We start from the raw sequence: 21,415 nt of genomic DNA, 5'->3' as shown, positions 1-21,415 counted from the left end.
GGCTTTGTTCACAGTCTTGTTGTAGTTATGCCTTGGTTGTTGTAGGATCACTGGGAGGAATTGACCTCCAGGCCAATTGGCAGTGAGAATCAGCTGTGTCTGCAGTGGGAGAACTTCTGTGCTGAAGACACCCTTCTGGGGCAAGACTTGCTTCAGTGGGGCTTTAGTGCTCACTGAGTCTGCTCCCTGAGTGTGTCCCTTATGGATCTGAGGAGTTGTAATCTGGATGGTCCCCCTCTGACCACTCTTGGATCTAAGGAGGTGCTAATTTAGCCTCTGTCTGAGGTTACCCAGCAGGAGCTAGGAAGAGAACTGCAGATTCCCCTTCCTTTTTTGGAGTTTGGAGGTGCCCTGATGAGGCCCAGCTGTGAAGCAATGCAAGCTGCTGTGGGGCCTTGGGCCTTCTCTTGGAATATCTGGGTCTGTCTGGCCCAGCTGCAATTTGTTAGGTAATTTTCAGGTTGCAAAGGGCCAGGGCATTCATATGCAAAAGCCTCTGCTGCAGCCTGGGTGGGCCAGGGTCTCAGGGAATCAAAGGGTGGAGCAAGCAGCTATGGCTGGTCCTCAGCCCTGCCCTAAGGGGCCGCGCGACTCAGTGTCCTGATAATTGCTGCAAGCAACCTCTGAGGGAAAGCTGCCCTCAAGTTCAGAGTTCTGCCTGCTGCCAGACAGTCCAGTTTCTCCCTGTATGAGTCCTGGGTCCCCAGAGACTTCCCGGAACCGGAGTTCAGAGCAGTCGGGAGCTTGTGACTCCCTCCTGATTCAAAAAGACAGCCGCGTCCTCAGTTACCAGCCCCTTTCCGCGTGCGCTCGAGCCTCCGTACCTTTGCACTTTACTTCCGCAGCTCCTCTGAGTCTCAGTGTGCTTTTCTCTTTTCTTCTAGTTGTAGAATTTACACTCAGCCAGCCTTCCTGTAGTTCTGGATGATGTCCGTTTTGTCTTTAATTGTATTTTTGAAGTTGTTGCGGGAGGCAGCAATTTCCCGGAGTTTACCTATGCAGCCATCTTAGTTTCTCCGGAAACAATGTATATTGATGTAATATATCGATGGAACTGTGTGAAGGACTGAATCATGTAGAATCGATGCATGTATACTATAGCAGTGTTGATCGTCAATTGTGAGACATAAAGATGTTGCCCCATGTCCTGGACCAGATTGGCCGCCTGCTGACGATAAGAAAGTTCTTTATCTGGGTCCAGCCCAAAGTGACGGGATGGGCTATTTTCCAGCTGTTCTCTAGTAAAATACCACCGTTTGTTGTTCTTTCTCTCTTCCTCCATAGTGCTCCAACCAGAAGGCAGCGGCAAAGGCTGCAAGCGCTTCCCAGAGTCACTTAAGCGGCAGCATATCATGTTTTGATTGGTTGAACAAATGACCAGACAACCAGACATTTAGCATATTAGAATTTGTTATATAGGATTTATTTATCTACTTCTAAATATGCACCAGCTTACCTATTTTCTAAATAACATGCTTATTTATGTGCAGTTTTACCACAAGAATACACCTGCAAATACAATTGACATAATAGACCCTTAAGATTAATACATATTAAAAAAACATCATATATAATGTATTTGTACATATGTATATACACATAAACACATGAATGCATTCACAATTATGAATCAGCTATCAAGTAGAGGAATAAAGAATGCTTGATTAAGCCCAACAACTCTCTATATCGAAGTACATGTTCTTAAATTTAATTCACACGGATATTTATAGTATCATCTCTTGCTAATGCTGTAGCAGCTCTTAGGTTGTACTTGGCTTATTCAGGTTCACCCTTTCTGCTGGACATTACACAGACACTGGGGTGTGTCTTAAGGACACACAATGAGCTCACTGAACTTACGTGCTGGGACTGAAAATGAAACAAGTGAAACCCTGTTTGCTTTTTTCCACTTTGTTCTGTGAAAACAGCACAGCAATGCATAAGACTCTCTGTTCCATGACTATGCTGAGGGCAAAGCTAACAGAACACACTCGAAGGCATCGGGAAATCCATGCTTCACAAGCAGATGGGCATGATTCTTCTAGAATACATTAATTTTCAGAGGAAAGGGCATAAAAATCACAAGCTTTTGAAATGAAATGTGTAGCCTTGATATTTCCCCAAATAGACCACACTCTCTTGGTGAGACACCCACAGAGATGAGGAGACATAGAGAAGCATCTTGGGCCTAGGCTGGCTGGTAGAGAAAGGTGGTCAGTCACAGAGAATGTTGGTGAGAAAGAGAGGGCATTTCCCTTGCTCAGTAGGAAGACAGGGATGTTATTATTCAAGGGGGGGCGGGGGGGCATTGAAATTATTTGGTCATGACAACATGTGAGTTCTTTCTGTGTGATTTGGCAAAATTGGGAACAATCTTAAATGCTAATTGTGGTTATTGTATTTTAATTTTAAATAGGCCACAATCGAAACACTTCCTTTTAGGGTTTGATAAAGATTAACACTCTATAATAAAAAGGGGTACACTTTGAGTTCTCAGAGACTGCCCTTGCCTCTCAACATCCAATTTCACTTTCTTCTTAATAGTAATATCTGTTTTTATTTCTAGTCCGTAGCAAAGACTAGAATTTCCAGGCTACCTTGCTGCTACATGTGGCCCCATGCCTAAAATCTGGCCAGAGAGATGTCTGCAATTTTGTCAGTTATTATCAACATCACTTCCGGGATGTCACTTTTGAAAAGGACAGATTCTTCATGTGCTTCCAATACCCCTCTCTGTGAAAGACACATGACAAACAGCCTAGTGCTTAGTTATCAAAGATTTGAAAGATGAAGGAATTGAGAAGCTTGGGCTCCTGCCAAAAACAGGAAACCAGTTTACCAGGACCAGACTTCGATCTAGAGATTCCTTTTTCATAGTAAAACGAATTTCAGTTCTTTCTTGTTTAAGGAGCTTTATTTCCCTCCTTGTAGACAAACCTATCCTGATTAGGTGTTATTGTTTACATGTCAAAAGATAAAATGACACTCATACGATAGTGATTCTCTGACAACTTCATAGAAGCATAAGGGTGATATGATGTTAATATATTTTTATGGAACTTCAAAGTTTTAGAGTTAGGATGTGTGATATCTTCAAATTTTAACTATAGTCACTGTGGGGAATTATTGAATGTGTACATTATGAAAACAAAATTTTACAGACTGTTCCCTTAGCAAAAACTTTTAGAAAGGGAATTCAACTCAAATCTAAATTTGTAGTGTTAAGTGGGTTCAACTCTAGCAGGTAAACGCAAAGTTGTCATAACCAGGAATTCTTGCAAGTGCTAAAAATCCCCAATCTCTATACCATTGAAATACCATTTAATTGCCAGTATAGTGCAAGTTTCTATAGGAAGATAGAATTGTTATTCCCTGTAGATATCGATCTAGTCTTTGGGACATCACAAAATACTATTTATTTACATAAAAGAGATTAACAAAACATGATGAAGCTTGTTACAAATCTTTAGACTCTATGATATTTATGGATACAGTCAGTATAATCATGAAACATATGATATAATGTAAAAAGATAGCTTTGAAACACATAGGCTGGCAGAGGGCTCTGTGTAGTTAAACATGTGATTTGCCTGCTCCTGTTAGAGAAACATTTTGCTTGACATTTGTTTTAGTTCAAAGAAAAAGATAAAGGAGAACTTATGTTTGATTAATCTTAAATCTTCTCATGGTACATTAACCCTCATCTCTGAGGTTGTTTTTTAATACCTAGATCAGAAAATTCTACAAAGGAGATCAATATAGATGCTCCTTGATATACAATAAGGTTATGTTTCAATAAGCCCATTGTAAATGGAAAACATTGTACATTGGAAATGCATTTAATACCACACTGTGAAGTATTGTTTGTTTACCCTCATGATCATGTGGCTGACAGGGTGCTATCACACGCAGCCACTACTCAGCATCACACATATCACTAGCAGGGGAAAGATCAAAATCCAAAATTTGAAGTACAGTTTCTACAGAACACGTATCACTTTTGCACCATCATAAAATTGAAAAATCGTAAGTCAAACCATTAAGTCGGGGACCACCTGCATTGTGGGTGCATATTACCTTTAAATTGACACTGTGAGATGCAGAAACAGTATCCCCACTCTAGTACTCCTTTACTAAAAACTCTTGTCCTCTCCTGTCAATTACCATGGTTCCTGTGCTATTAGGAAAGTGGTGCCGTGGATTAATTACAGGCACACCTCAAAGATACTGCAGGTTCGGTTCCAGATGACTGCAATAGAGTGGAAGTGTCAATAAAGAGTCATAATATTTTCGCAAGACAAAAAGAAAATGCAACACCTGTGAGGCACAGTAAAATGAGGTGTGCCTATAGGTATTAATAAAATATGACTGTCTTAAAATATAATTATTAACTGGAAAATTATGGCTTAGAAGCAAAATATTAGCTTTTTCCTCTTGATATTAATTTCAAAGTTGATTTGTCTCAATAAAAGATGGTTGCATACTTTTCATGTTCTTATGCATTAGCTTCAATTGTAATTTCCATTACAAAATTAGATTAGTTTTTTTATCCCCTTTTAACACCAATTGAAAGGATTTATTTATTTTTCCTTTTTATTGAATTTAGGGTGACACTGGTTAACAAAATTATACAAGTTTCAGGTGCACAATTCTACAACACATCTTCTGTACACTTGCATTGTGTGTTCACCACCGCAGGTCAAGTCTCCATCCATCAGTATCCCCACATACCCTCTTCCACCTCCCCCACCCCTCTTCCTCCAGCAATCATCACACCATTGTCAATGTCCATTAAGTTTTTCTCTTTTGTTTGCTAATCCCCTCATCTCCAGCCCCCTCCCCCAATTCAAAAATACTTAAAGACAGCTCTCCCCGATTGCCAAGTGGTTAGAGCGTGGGCCTGCTGACTGATTCCCAGTCAAGGACATGTACCTTGGGGCATGTACAGAGAGGCAACCAATCAATGTCTCTCTCTCACACTGATGTTTCTCTCTCTCTCTCTCTCTCTCTCTCTCTCTCTCTCTCTCTCTCTCTCTTTCTCTCTCTCTTTCTTCCTCCCTCCTTTCCTCCTATTCTCTGTAAAAGTCAATGGAAAAAGTATCCTCAAGTGAGGATTAAAAAAACAAAGCTACTTAAAGACATACACACATTTAGTCTTCTGTATCTTTATATTACTATATGATTATGTTTACTAGTTGAACTAAAGTAAGCTTTCCAGAAAAACCAATGATGTGCTAATAGGCATAAAATTTGTTCTATGGCTCTTGAAAATAATGTTAATTTTTCCTTTTTTGTCAAGTAAAAATCTCAATTCCTTAACTTTCTAAGATTTATTTCTGATCATTCCAGTGATTACAAATGTATATCTACTCTAGGAGAAAAGCAGTTGTTATATAAAATTAAACACTGATTTTCTAAAACAATGAAGCATGATATTTAAAGAGAAAAAAAAATATCCACTGATTGTATATCCAACAAAATTTGTCTGGTTCTTCATTTGTTAAAACAGCTTTATTAAGGTATAATTTACATACCATTAATTTGCCTATTTGAAGAAAAATAATTTAATGATATTTGCGCAATCTGGGTTTATTTACCAACCCAAAAAGATAGAAATAATAAGCCCGCAAGGGAACCAGATGGTAGAAAAGTATAAGGCAAAGGATAGCCCTTTATAGAGAGGAAATAATTCTCACTTGATGAGTCAGCATATCTAAATAATTGGAAGTATTACTTTAGTTAATGATGCCAACTTTTAAAAAGAGTTTTCATTATTTAAAAAGTCAGTAAACAAGTCTTATTTAAAGATTAAAATGAAAAATCGAAATGGTGGAGTTTGGTTTCCCATTCCTCATGAAAGGAGCTTGGAAGCCAACACTGTTTTCTAAGGATACAGACTGAAAATTCAACAACTCCTAGGACACAGGCCAAACCATCGCCCCCTAAGACAAGAAACAGTAAAGACTCAGGAGTAGGAACTTCCATAGCAACCAGTGACAGGCAGGAAAACCTGAACTGTGATTGGTGCATTTCTGGAGGCTCTGCGCACACAGGTCACAAACTCCTGGAAATCCCAAGCACAGGAAGGCCCTGACAGTATTGTGAGATTTACCTCCAGGAGCTTGACCAGATTCCCACAACAAATATAGGGGAAGGAAATCCTGTTGGACTTCCAGCCATGAAAGGAATAAGGAAACCAGAAGTACTGGCCTCAGGAGAAGCTAGTTAACCAGAGCCTAAGTGACCTCGTGAGGACTGGATCTAATGCAGCCCATTCAAGCCACCATCTCCCACCACAAGGGAGAAGAAACAACCTGAGAAACACAAGGTTCACAGTCCAGAGGCTTAGGGTCAGTGAAGACTGAGACCTAATCTCAGGATTCCAGATACTGCCATTTCGCATACTTCTCCACATTATCTAAAGGCCTGGTTACAGCTGTTCCTTTTACCAGTAGGTCATTTCTGGCTGTCAAGAAAAAATTACAAAACAGACCAGAAGGTAAAGCACAAGTCAAAGAGACAGAACAGGCATCAGAAACAGACAGGGTAGGGAGGTTAGAATTATTAGTCCAGACATTTTAAATTTTCAGGATTAATAGATTGTGAACTCTAATGGGTAAAGTAGCGAGTGTATAAAAACAGGGGTGATGTGAGCAGAGAGATGATAATTCAAAGAAAGAACAAAAAATAAATGCTGGAGGTTGAAAAACACACACATCTGTAATAGAAAAAGAAGAATGACTTTGATGAGTTGATTAGTAGACTGGACACCACTGAGGAAAGAGTCTGTGAGCTAGAGATTATATCAAATGAATCCCTGAAAACCAAAAAGCAAAGAGAGCAAAGACTAAGAAAAAAAACACAGAACAGAATACTCAGGTACTAAGGAATGAGTACAAAATATGTAATTTACAAGTAGTGGGTATACCAGAAGGAGAAGAAAAAGAAACAGAAGACATATGTGAAATAATAATGATACCAAACCACAGATCCAGGAAGCTCAGAGAACACCAAGCAGGATAAAGGGTGTGGGGGGGGGGGAGAGAAAGAAAGAAAGAAAAGAAAAACAAAATTTAAAAATGAAATCTAGAAAACTATACCCAAGTCATAAAGCGTAATGACTTACATAGATAACAATGGGAAAATACTGATTTTTCTATTATTTAATATCATATTCCCACTTCATAAGGGTAAATTTAATTTTATATGAGAAAGCTAAACTCCAAATCTTAAAATATTGAATAGAAGCATAATTTAATTAAAACACGGCGCTTTAAACAATCCCATTAAAATGGAGATGAACACGTGTCTATACTTGGGCAGTTTCTGTTCTGGTTTCTTTTTCCAGTGATACTCCATGGATATGGATAAATTAAATGGCATTCATGTACTTGTAACTGATTATACTTGAGGGGGTTTTGTGCACCTGGTGAAATTCTAAGCAACATCTAAATGACGTGAGTCTTCAAGAATATAAATTGACAAGCAGCTGTCTCTAAATGCTACTTATTAAACAGGGTGATTCACAGAATTCTAACACCTCCTCTCTTGCACAGCTTTTCTGCTTGTCATTTGTTCTCTTCATAATAAAGTAGATAAAATAAATTAATACTTCATCTTCCAAATTTGGATGTATAGACTCTGTCCATATGTGTCATATACTATTTAGACTACCTCTATTTTAATGTCTTGCATAAAACATAAACTGAATAGATATATAAGGAATTTAAGTAGCATGTTATGAATAACCTCTTTCTTAATTGTACATGAACAATTTTTGCCATAAATGTTAATTTTCAAACATTATAGATATATCTGTGTTTACTTAAATGTGATTCATAAATGGAATCAAGAGATATTTATGTGGTTAGATTGAACAGGGACATCTCAAAAAGAATAGAATTCAGTAATTAGAGGGGGAAAACACACAAAATAAACTGCTTTGAGATAGGTTGAGTCAAAGAGAAAATCCTGAGAAGCAAGACTGGGTGTAATGAGAAAAATCAATTTCAGGCGTTTAACCTAGACTATGTACCTGGAACAAAGATGTCAGGGAACAGGGAGAGGGTGGATAAAGGAAGCTGCTCTGGGCTCGACTAGTTGTCTGAGTACAAAGTTGTGGCAAACAGCACCCACAAAGGACTATACATTCCTAAAAATAAAGGGCAGAATAACTGGATTGAAAGTCAAAGTGCAGAAAGAATTTCAAAGAAACTATCTTTACCAGCTGAAGGGAAGTAAGCAGGTTTCTCTGACTAAAATGTGTACTGTTTGGTTCACAGTGCAGTTTGTACACCAAGAAAATGGTTTCATAAACTAGAAAAAATGATTGCATGAAAGATACAAATAGCATACCTCCTAACTTTGAATTTATAAATTCTGTCAGAGTGTGTCATAGATTATTTTGATGCCCCTATATTAAACCATGAGCTAAATAAACATATAAAAAGGACTGAGTTGAGGCTTGTATTTAAAGTTTTAGTTTTCTCTGGGTGAGTGTAGAGAGGAGCAACCCTGGTGTTTTCTAACATAGGGAAACCTTTTTCACCTGGTTGTCTATGAGGCTGACATCATTCCCAGGCTTCCAGCATTTTAACATTTATTAGACAGGTATACAAATGGAAAAAAAATGTAAGTGTATTGCTTGATGACTATTATTGGAGGTTCTTATACAACATCTAGTGAAATGATAGAAAAGCAGTTAAATTTCAGAAATGATCTGTTATGACCCCATGAAAGGAACAGATGGCAGGTACTACGCGCATTCATACTGATGCTTCTGAAGGTTGACAATGGCTGCTCCTTCTCAGGTTTTCAAGTAAACAGTCTCTAATTACCACAAAAATGCCTGCCCATTACAAGGGGAGGGTGACATGCAATGGGATGGGGCAACTTCATTGGCAGCAACAGCTGCAGATACTAATCCAACCAAGCAGTGCTAATTAAAAGTGGGAAAGAATAGAACAGTAACAAAACATCAGTCTGTAGAAGGACAACCACTGAAACATGGACTCCATTCCATGAAGAAGTGCCCAGAGATACGTCCTAAGGGAAGAGGGAAGATAATGCTTTTGAAGAAATATTATCCTCTTTAAAGAAAAAATTATACTCATTGGAGAGAAAATTTTGAAGATTGAAAAATAATTAAAACTAATTAAAGCCAGAATTCCATAAACAGTAAAGGATGTCATCAGAGGCTTCATAAGAGTAGTGGACAGAGAGTCTTCAGGAAAATCAGACAAGGAAGTTCGAAGTCTTCAATAAATGTCTCCATTCGTAGATGCTCTGTGCTGTTCAAATCATGGTCTACAGCTTAATTCTGGTCCTTCAACGAGATAAGAAAGTTGTGCCAGAATGTAGAGCAACTGCAGATAAAGCAACTAGGTATAGTGTTGACTTCAGCTTTTTAAAATAATTATATATGTGTGTTTATAACAAGGCATTTTAGAAGATCCATTTTTGCAAAAGACAAATTTCAAGCAGGTACCTTAGTAGCACCTTTAGACTTTATTTTGGTTAGTAGTAAGAAAGACTAATATAATGCTCGCACTAAAATATAGTCTTTATTTTGAAATAGGCCTATAAATAATTTTGATATTGTAACTTGACACTATGGAGATTCATTTTAAGAGCCCTGCTATATGTTGTAAACAATCCAGATCAGAAATTAGAAATAACATTTATTGACTGTATATATCTGTTAGGGTCCAGTCAAGAGACAAAAACTACTGAATTTAGAAATTTTAAATTTTCATGCAATATATAAATAAAAATAACAGTTTTTCAGGCAGTTAAAAAGAAAGAAAATTATAATATCTAATGAATTTAATTTTATAAGAAAAATTTCACCATAAAGTTCCTAACTCCAAAGGTAAGCATCATTGTAAAGTAAGTATTTAATTTTTCAGAGAAAACCAAAGTGACACCATTTTCAGTATAGTTTCCAGGATAAAACCTGGTAAACTTGACTTACAATTTTTCTAAATGTCATACATTGAGCTTCACATTTAATACATGGTATCTCCCAAACTTGCAATTATTCCCCCATGTGTACTCTGCTTTAGTTGGACAGTCCTAATAAGTAAAGTCAATGACAACAGACCAAGCAGATGACGCTAGATCCAACAATATCATTCATTGTATGAACTCAACATCCCATTTAGTCAAAAACAAGCCAACTCAGTCCTTATACTTCTCAATCATCCCAGATTTTCTACTGGAGCAGATAATTTATCCATAAACAGATAACTGTCTACATGTTTGTTGTAAAAACAAACAAACAAACAAAAAAACCATCAAGCTATACACGGTGTGTGGGAACCCTAATCAGTATATGCCAGATGTTCAAGGCCAATTGGAGTCTGGGGGCCCTGTCTGGAGTACGCCAGATGTACAAGGCCAGCCTGAGCATGGGAATCCTAATCAAGGTGTTCAAGGCCAAGTTGCCATAGGCAGATGCAAGGACACAGCAGTTTCACTGTATGCACAGTGCAAGTGTGCCCTTCTATAACCCAAGTATTGATGTCACCATTTTGGCAAGAAGCCTCTTTTGTCTAAGTTAGTATAAAGACCTGTTACTGACTGGCTGGTGAGAGGCTACCTGGTCGGACTACTTTGTGAAATAGCTTCTATGTTTACTGAGGCTGCTTTTATGTAGGGCTGCTGTTTGTACAGCAGCTGCTTAGAATGGCTCCTGTGTTTACTACTATATTAATAAGAACTGCCTCTGAAGGCTACTTTGAAGAACTACTTTGTCTAATGGCTACTTGGCAGCAATGGCTATTTGGTCTGCAATAAAGCCTCTCTCCTCTATGCCTATGACTTCTCATATCTTCTCCAGCTAATACCCGGCATCCATGAAGGTCCAGTTCCTGGCAGAGTAGGACTTATATCCCACATTGTGACAATATTTTCTTGACATAAATATCCATTATATTTCATTGATTCTCTTAGATTAAATTACCAACTAAACACACGTATCAAATAAAGGATAAAACTCTTTAATTATGCAATCTTAATTTTCTTACTATATATAATACCTACTCCTTTACTACTAGTAAGATGTGTATAGATCACTAGGCTTTGTTTTAAAATCAGTTACTAAATTGATATACAAATATGTAACTCATTGCATGGTTTCATCCAAACCACACATAAGAATGGCACCCACAGATTCCCAATAAAAATAGGAATAATGGGATAGCCTCCTTGCTCCAATTCACTTGCCCAAGGCTTACTCTTTGTTTAAGCTCCAGTTAAATTATTCATTCTTTTTTTAAAAATATATTTTATTGATTTTTCACAGAGAGGAAGAGAGAGGAATAGAGAGTTAGAAACATCAATGAGAGAGAAACATCGATCAGCTGCCTCCTGCACACCCCCTACTGGGGATGTGCCCGCAACCAAGGTACATGCCCTTGACCGGAATCGAACCTGGGACCCTTGAGTCCGCAGGCCGACGCTCTATCCCCTGAGCCAAACTGGTCAGGGCAAATTATTCATTCTTAATTAATCTTTGTCTGAATACATCTGTCCTTAACCATTTACCATTTCTTCACACTCTTTATAATGTTTTAAAACTTTCTAAAGAAGTTATACATTTTATTGATCAGACTAGATATAAGCTTTTAAAGACTAGGGATAATGTTTTGTCACCTCATCCCCCAAGGACCCGTGCCTGTGTAGTTCATATAACCATTACTTTTATTTTTTTTTTTTTTACATTTTTAATTGGTTCTTAGAGAGGAAGGGAGAAAGGGAGAAACATTGATGTGAGAGCCAAGCATTCATTGGCTGCCTCCTGCATGCCCCCCACTAGAAACCAAGCCATGACCCAGGCATGTGCTCTGACCAGGAATTGAACCAGCAACCCTTTAGTACACAGAATGATGCTCAACCAACTGACCAGGGCCATATAACCATTATTGAGCCAAGCCTTGAGCAGACTGCATATTATGTGTATTTTTAATATAAATTATATATATATATATATATATATATATATATATATATATATATCCCCCCAGAATAATGTATATACACCTTAACAACTGATAGCTAAATTTTGAAAATGAACTGCATTTTAATACACAGTCTTTATAATTATTCAATGTGTGTAAATTTTTTGGGACACCCTTTATATATATTATGAGATGCTGTTGAGTTAGATATAGTTATTACTTATTGTCTTAGTGCTATCGATTTGTTTATTTTAATCTCTAAGTTAGAATAAATGATTGACCCTAATAAAATTTGAAAGTTCACAAATATTTTTTAAAGAAGAAGATTTTAGGTGTTGACAGAATTTATATATATAAAATTTAGCACCCAGCTTGTGTGGTCCAGTGTTTGAGTATGGGCCCATGAACCAGGAGGTCATGTTTTGATTCCCAGTAGGGGGTGTGTAGGAGGCAGGTGATCGAAGTTTTTCTCTCATTGATGTTTCTAACTATCTATCCTCTCCCTTCCTCTCTAAAATCAATAAAAATATATATTTCTAAAATTTAGCTTTATCAATTTGTTTTTTAAAAATCATTTATTCCAGTTGGGAAAATAGACAGTATGTATTTGCAACATTATGAAAAGATAGAAAAAGCACTGGCAGCATTCAAATATTAGGTGATAAACATAAGAAATAGGAATTATACAAGTTTTATTGCATAGGTTCAAAACTTGGATTTCCTATTCATTTTCACCTCCAACATGTCTGCAGCCAAATTATGATTCTGAGCCAAGCAAATACAACGGCAGAAAGGTCGTTTTGTAGAAATAATAGTGTTTTAACTTCTTCTCCAGGTGAATTAATGCCATGTTGCTGATGTCTTCCCCATTTAGATAAGAGAAAATAAGGTAAATTGTATTGCAATTTTAATGTTCCCTTTGTCACTCTGAATAAAAGCCATTAATGCAGAGGCTTTTACAAAGTTGCCCTATGTGCACAGGAAATACAGCCAGGTTATTAACCAAATGTAATTGCCTGGTGATAACAGACCCTTTGAGTCTCTATTTGACACATATTTAACTTAAAAAAAGACTGTCAATTAGGACACCATGTTTAAAGCAAATGAGAAAATTATGTGTGTACAATTTTAACAAATAAGGTGACACTATTATATACTAGTACATATTCTTTTAGAATACCAAACTCCTATTTTAGTATTGTTTAAAAATGAAAGGACTTAAATACATTTTCTTTTGTCCCCTGATGACAAAAGACCAGAGGTACCTTAATGAACCCAAGCCTCAAATGCTGATACAGATCCACAGAGTGAGGTTGCCCCAATCCTCATGAATCTCTCCAATGGACTCAAGTAATGACTGCAAAACAGTGTGTGTGTGTGTGTGTGTGTGTGTGTGTGTGTGTGCGCATGTGCTCGCACACACACTAGTGTTCCTAGCAATGAAACATGCTAGTTGCAACATTGAAAGGGGAAGCTATCATTTATTGGCTTCAGAAATTCGATACTTAATTTTGAAGTCCTAAATCCAGAGCATTTTGTGCAGTGAAGTCATCGTATTTGGATTCTAGGTGGGCTAAGAGTTCAGTCGGAGAGGCAGCATGATTAATTTTGCCCTACCTGGTTTGGTTCAGTGGATAGAGCATCAGCCTGCGGACTGAAGGGTCCTGGGTTCGATTCCGGTTGAGGGTACATGCCTGGGTTGCGGGCTTGATCCCCAGTAGGGGGCATGCAGGAGGCAGCCAATTGGTGATTCTATCTCATCATTGATGTTTCTATCTCTCTTTCCCTCTCCCTTCCTCTCTAAAATCAATAAAGATATTAAAAAAAAAAGAAGAAGAACACGGACTTTGACAGAAACCTGAGCCCAGCCTCCTAGCTCTACAGAATGATGTTTTTTAAGATAATAGTTTTGAGGGCTTCCTCTGTGACAGGCACCTTCTGAACACATAATAGAAATTATCTCATGAATTTAGGCAATCATTTCATCTTTCTAAGTATGTGTTTTCTCTTTTATAAATGCATACAAAACAAAACAGTCAGGGGAGAACTTCCGAGTCCTACTCAACATGGTTCTTCCTCTCTGTGGTTCTCTCTCTCTCTCTCTCTCTCTCTCTCTCTCTCTCTCCCTCCCTCCCTCACTCCCTCCCTCTCTCTCTCTTCATGAAAAAGGAAGTGTAACCTGGTCATTATGATGGGCATCTCCATACTCACTAGAGAGGCTATACCTTCAGAGATTAATAGATTATGACTTCTCTCCCATCTGTGCTACGTGTTCCATGTATTATTATTGCTTCTTGTGGTCTGGGCATCATGCTTATCATTGAAAATGTGATAAACAAGATGATGGGGTCTTTGTTCTCATGTGTCTTGGAGTTTCTGTCTCTTTCTCCCTTTTAACAAGGTTAAGTGACTTCTGAATTGTAACTTTGGGACAGATCTGGCACTAATCTTTCTTCTCTCCATCTCATTCAATAACAAAAGCTGAAGGACACTACTTCAAAATTTTTTCTTCTTCATGGGCAGATCATGAAAAACAAATCTGATGATGCTTTTCTTTGGCAGGGTTTAACAGAAATGAAGGAACTTCTTAATAGATGCCGTACACTTGACATTGGTACAGTTTTCTCAAGTCATGAAAATTAAATGGACAACTGTTTCCAAGCACTAATTTGAAATACATTTTATTTCAAAATTATTTTAATTTATGCTTTGGAAATCTAATTTCATATTGGTACAGTCTTTTCATTTCACTCTAAGACAGATAATAGGAGCTGCATTTTTGCAGCTGAACAGCTTTCATTTGAACCAGCAGAAAGGTATCTTCTGATGATACTTAGAACACCTCGGAAATGTGCAGAATAGCCCCAGATCTGAAAGGAGTTAGTTGAAACTTTTTAATATTTTAGGACTAGGGCAGACCAGACTGGAAACCATTCCAGCTTGCCTTTTTTTTTTTTTTGGAGGAGGCGGCATTCCTTTCCTCTTCATAGAAGCTTCTGAGGGATGCCCAGCCCAAGCTTAAAAGCAGAATGACCTATGACTTCCACTACCTGCCTTCAATTTCTGTCCATCTGAAAGCATGCCCTACTATTGCCCCAACACCACACTGAAACTGTCTTTTGTCCCTTGTCATGCCTTGTGCATTCTCTCCTCATGTCTTTGCTAATGGTCCCATCATTTTCTTTATCCAAAACTTTTTGACATTGAAGTACAAGGCCCAAGCTCACCTCCATGCTATTTTGAACTTCTGGTAACAGTCATTCCATGTATTTGACACACAATCATCTATTGCTCTGTGGTGTGTCATTCTCTCTCATGTCAGAGCTGCCGCTCTGTGATTGAAACTTACACATCTGTGTATCTTCTCTCTTATCAAGGAAACTCAAATAAGTGTCTAGAACACAGTGATTCCTGCCAACATATTTCTAGGTCTTTTTGATAGGCTGACTTCATTATTTATGCCATACACAAGAGAGTCGGGCACAAGCTGTCACAGTAAACAGGGACAGGGTCTGTGCATATCTGTTAATTATACACTTAGATAATACATTTCTTTCAATACTAACAACTAGAGACCCAGTGCATGAATTTGTGCACAGGTGGGTGCACTGGCTGGCAATTGGGGCTGATTATGGCCAATGGGGGCCAGCCAGGAAGGCACTGTGGGAGGTTGGCTTGCTGGGGAGGGACCATGGGAGGTTGGCCAGCCAGGGATGGACCACGGGAGGGCTCCAGGGCATGTCCTGCCCGTCCCTCCCAGTCCTGATCGGCTGGATCCCAGAAGCAAAATAACCTACCAGTCGGAGAATCTGCCCCATGGTGGTCATTGCACATCGTAGCAACTGGTTGAACGGTTGACTGAACAGTGGACTGGTCAGACACTTAGCATTATATATATATATATATATATATATATATATATATATATATATATATATATATGTAGAGCTAATATTTATTGAAAAGAAATAATGGGCCAAACTAGTCTACATGTTTAGGGTGAGAAATCAGAAGCTTAATAAAGTTTTAGGTTATTTCTCCAAGTCCCATAAGTAAAGGAAGAGTCAGGACTCAAATCCAGGTCAGACTTACTCCAACATATTTTCTTCTTCTTAAAAATTGTTATCTAGGGAATAAATGTGTTGATTGTTAGAACATAGGGCACCAAGTTTCCTACTATTACTTCAACCCACTAAATCTGTTTACTGAAAATTTTGATATTGTATGAGATTAAAAAGAAAGAACCTGATACAGCATCTAAAATTCAAGATACGTTTTACAGTCTTTGCTTTTATTTACTTGGTGGTAACATTAAAACTGTTATTAACCTAATTCTGTAGATGAAGGAATGTAGGATCAAATAGTTAAAGAATGTCCCTACTGTGATTTCTCAGTGTGAGAGCCTCCTACGAATCTGTACACTCTTCCCAACAAATCGATGTACTTCCTCTCTCCAATGCCTTGTACCAACCTTGCTTACCTAGCAACTGTCTCCCCATCTCCAAATCCCCCAACGACTAACAAGACATCATTTTCTTTTTTTTAATTTTAATTCTTTATTGTTCAGATTATTACATTTGTTCCTCTTTTTCCCCCCATAACTCCCCTCCTCCCAGTTCCCACCCCACCCTCCGCCCTCACTCCCCACCCACTGTCCTCATCCATAGGTGAACGATTTTTGTCCAGTCTCTTCCCGCATCTCCCACACCCCTTTCCCCACCAAGAATAGTCAGTCCATTCCCTTTCTATGTCCTTGATTCTATTATGATCACCAGATTATTTATTCACTTGATTCTTAGATTCACTTGTTGATAGATGCATGTTTGTTGTTCATAATTTGTATCTTTACCTTTTTCTTCTTCTTCCTCTTCTTAAAGGATACCTTTCAGCATTTCATATAATACTGGTTTGGTGGTGATGAACTCCTTCAGCTTTTCCTTATCTGTGAAGCTCTTTATCTGACCTTCAGTTCTGAATGATAGCTTTGCTGGATAAAGTAATCTTGGTTGTAGGTTCTTGGTATTCATCACTTTGAATATTTCTTGCCATTCCCTTCTGGCCTGCAAAGTTTCTGTTGAGAAATCAGCTGACAGTCGTATGGGTATTCCCTTGTAGGTAACTGAGTTTCTTTCTCTTGCTGCTCTTAAGATTCTCTCTTTGTCTTTTGCTCTTGGCATTTTAATGATGATGTGTCTTGGTGTGGTCCTCTTTGGATTCCTTTTGTTTGGGGTTCTCTGCGCTTCCTGGACCTGTAAGTCTATTTCTTTCACCAGGTGGGGGAAGTTTTCTGTCATTATTCCTTCAAATAGGTTTTGAGCTCTATATCCTCCATTTCTGTCATGTTTCTTTGTCTCCACATTTTTTATGCTTTCTTGGTGCACCCCCTAGTGGTCTTTGTGCGCAGTCTTGTTGTAGTTAAGCCTTGATTGTTGTAGGTATTACTGGTGGGGATTTGGCCTCCAGGTCAACTGGCTATGAGAATCAGCTGTGTCTGCAGTGGGAGAACTTCTGTGCGGGATCTCTAGGGCGGTGCTAATCTAGCCTTTGCCTGAGGCTATCTGGCAATGCCTCTGTGCAGGGCTTGGGCAGGGCGGGTCCCCGGGGATCTACAGGGCAGGCCAGAGCGAGCAGTTATGGCTGCTCTCAGTTCTGTCCCTAGGGGCTCTGCCTCTCAGAGTCCCAGCAACCGCTGCAAACCTCAGAGAGAAAGCTGCCCTCGAGTTCCAACCGAAGCCAGACAGTCCCGCTTCTCCCATTTGAGTCTGGGTTCCTAGAGACTCGCCTGGATCTGGAGCTCAGAGTCTGTGACTCCCTCCCGATTGAAAACAACAACCGCGCCCTCCGCCGCCAGCCCGCTCCGCGTGCACTCTGCACCTGAGTATTTCACTTCAGCACTGCGCCTCCTCTGAGTCTGGGTATGATACTCTCTTTCCTCCTAGTTGTAGAATTTCCACTCAGCCAGCCTTCCTGTGGTTCTGGATGATGTCCATTCCGTCTTCAGGTGTATTTTTGAATTGGTTGTTCCAGGCAGCAATCTCCGGCATTAACCTATGCCGCCATCTTGGTTTTTTTCCAGTTTTTTAAAACCATTGTAATTTCCTGTTTGTTTTTATTGCCCCTTAAGTGCTAGACCATACTAAGCAACTGACCAGCACGTGTTGAAGTGGAGTCCTATTAGAATATTACTTCCAAGACATCATTTTCATTTGTGGTTTTTCCTGACTACTTCCTCTGAAACACACACACACACACACACACACACACACACACACACATTATATTTATTTTGTGTTATCAGCATATAATAATTCCATAACATAATAATCTCTTTGGGTTAAAAATTATCCTGTAATGTCAAAAGTGTTTGTTTATTAAAGTTCACGTTTCCCTCTTCTTATTTATATTCATTTATTTTTTGTGGCAAAATATCTCAGCTTTAAAATTTTGATTAAGACTATCCCTTTAAACATTACTAAGATTTTATTCAGGGATATATTCCCTTCTTGAGAAATAGTAAAAATTGGCATAATACCAAGTTGGCTGATTCAGCAAGAATGCACCTGGCAAACAAATGATTTTGTTTTCTACATACTTTTAGGTATTCTGCTGTGGGAAGCTATAACGGGTCACACAGTGACTGGAAACAAACCTCATGCAAATTTGATTTTAATTTATTACTGTTTTATATCACCAATATTGATTCTTTCATAGATATAGAAGCCTTACATGTATTTTGGTAATATATGCCATGTAATACTTCTATTTTACTTTACTTACCTCCCTGTGAAAGTCCCTCCATTTGAAGAATTAAAAATTAAACCTGTGCCAGTTTGTTTAGTGATTAGAGCATCAGCTCTAGCACCAAAGGGTTAAGGGTTTGATTCCTGTCAAGGGCATGTACCTGGGTTGCAGTCTCAATCCCTGGCTTGATGGGGGTGAGTGTGGGAGGCAACCAATCTATGTGTCTTTCTCACATGGATGTTTCTCTTTTCCCCTCTCTCTCCCTCCCCCAGCTCCCTTCCACTCTATCTAAAAGCAATGGAAAATATCATGGGGTGTGAATTAAAAAAAATTTAAACCTGCATATATAAGTCAATATGTTGGCCAGATCATTATAGTTAGTTGTTTTTTAAAAAATTAGAAACACTGTTTTATAAATATAGACTTGAACTCAGTAAGAGACCATGAATGCTTTAAAGTATAGTTATATAGGTATATTCTAAAAGCCAAAACCTTAAAAACTACCATAACTCCATAAAACGTTTCAAATATTTTTCCCAGCTTTTGGCTGAGATATGAGCAGTATTTGTCCTCAAAATAATTAATATGGAGTAGTAAACTAAATATATTGGATTTCTTCAGTGTCCTAGCAATTATACCAAATTTTGTATATTTTCAACATATTTTACTGTCAAAATAATTTGGTGTAGTGGATATGATATCCATGTTATAGAAGCAGAAGCTAAGGTTAACTGTTCAAAATCACACATCTTGTAAGAAATAAACCATGATGTTGGGCTCTCAAATCTATACCGCCTTTATGTCCTGTTTACTACAGAAAATGTGGTACAGTTATGAGACTATTAGAATAACCTTTATTTTTAATTTTTAAAAAATTTATACTTAGTTTTTATTCAATGTGTGTGAGGGTATTGATAACATTAACAGGGGTTTCATGTTGGTATTGAAAATAGCAAGTCACTGATTACCATAGAAAAGAGAGGATTTATATTAGCTAAATGTAAATAGAATATAATTTTGAATTTTTTGCTAAGTTCTATTAAAACCCCATTTACTTAATATAACTTACTTTGTTAAAACCCTAAGCTTTTAAACAGATGTCCTATAAAATGGTAAGGAATATAAAATTTTTAAAATACAAACCACCAAAGATAATCAGGGTATATAGGATGATAAAATACACTTGTTAAAATTATTAGTTGTAAAAATGAAGTCTATGTTGTTTATATTGTAATAGTAAAAATCAGAAGCTAGAAAAATCATTATGAAATATCAGTGTTGACAGACTATGTGAATTTTGTAGATTTAAATATTAAATGTAAATTTTGTAGGTTTAATAGTGAAACATAAACCAAGTCCTAGGTAAGAACCCAAGTCTACTTCTAATTGAGAATAAGTTCTACGAAAAGATGTTTGCAATAATTATAAAATATTCTAATTCAAAAGTAGATTTATTTAATTCAGTGTTTACAATGTCATAGGGGCACCTCTGGTGAAAATAAAATTGAGTATCAGACTTCCCCTATTCTCCTTCAAATATGGCAACATCTTTGTATGCGGGCCCAGAGCTGTAGTGTAACTGAGTGATTGAAATGAGTTATAGGATACAGAAGACATGGGCTTGAGTCAGACCATAATGGTGTACCCATCTGTAACTGGATAAGTTTCAAAATAGGTGTGGACTTTTGTCTATCTTCATGATATCAATGGCAGCCTCATCCATGACTCCCACCAAGTATGGTACACGGCACACAGAAAGAAATAAGGGTGGATTTTTTTTTAATTTATTGGAAAGTGGTATTATTATGTGATCAGGCCACCTGACTATACAGGTTTATCATACCTATGGCCAGTGTGAAAAGTATACAGAGGGCTAAACATGGTCTCCAGGCAAACTATTAATAAGAAGCTGTGTTCCTAAGCCTTGCCATATAAACAAAATTTTGTGTGTCTTTCTAGTAGAATATTAAAAGCCTACAGTGAGTTTTATGTTTATATTTGACGTACATAACTGAAGACAATTTCCAGAAACATCTCTGGGCCAACTCAACTCAGCATCACATGATCCAGTGGGAACACAGTGACCTGGAAACTGATTCTCCATTGTATAATTATATATGTCTACACACACACAAACACAGAGACAAACACATTCTGCTTTTAAAGCAATATAAGAATATGCTTAAAATCATTTAGTTTATAAATGTGACATGCCATATGAAATAGGACACTGAGCAGAAAAAGATGATTAAAATAATTGAATGTGATAGAATCATGGTACTTTACAAAAAATAGGATAGAAAATGCGATCCAATAGTAACAATAAAGTTAATTTTTGAGACACGAATATAAATCATGAGACATACAGATAGGAAAAACTCAATATGTAATTAACCATAACGTCACCAAAATGCTTAGGCTATCTGGAAAGAGGAAAATCTTTGCATAGAAGAATGACATTATTTGACAATCAGGATCTACAAATGGTAAGGCTGGGAAGGTTGCGATTCCATAGGGCAGACAACAACAGCCAGGGTGGAAATCACAAAATGAACAGTATGTAAGCCTTTCTATTCCATTTCTAAACTTCACAGGATGACAGTCTCATTGCCTCAGTCATCATCTAAAATAAGAGAAAGAAAAATGATCATTAGTGCACTTACATAGCCAAGATATTAGTAGTAACGTAGGCGGAGGTATCATTTCATCCCTTT

At 37.7% G+C, this 21,415-nt stretch overlaps 1 protein-coding gene and 1 pseudogene across 8 annotated transcripts in view; both read right to left on the bottom strand.

The window, feature by feature from the left end:
- The window catches only part of LOC132240203 (protein BANP-like), a 54,928-nt pseudogene extending 53,574 nt beyond the window's left edge, over positions 1–1,354 (bottom strand).
- An 18,779-nt stretch (positions 1,355–20,133) lies between these two features.
- Positions 20,134–21,415, bottom strand: part of CCDC102B (coiled-coil domain containing 102B) — a 150,760-nt gene continuing 149,478 nt past the window's right edge. For all 8 annotated transcript variants that reach the window (XR_009454112.1, XR_009454113.1, XR_009454115.1 and 5 more), the window contains one exon: positions 20,134–21,324. Coding sequence is in view for 3 of the 8 variants with exons in the window: in XM_059706347.1 (XP_059562330.1) it covers positions 21,283–21,324 (42 nt within the window). In the remaining 5 variants the exon portion in view is untranslated. The remainder of the gene's footprint in view (positions 21,325–21,415) is intronic.

This window comes from Myotis daubentonii, chromosome 8, assembly GCF_963259705.1.
Source record: "Myotis daubentonii chromosome 8, mMyoDau2.1, whole genome shotgun sequence".
Classification (NCBI taxonomy): Eukaryota; Metazoa; Chordata; class Mammalia; order Chiroptera; family Vespertilionidae; genus Myotis; species Myotis daubentonii.
This window is presented reverse-complemented; position numbering and strand designations above follow the sequence as displayed.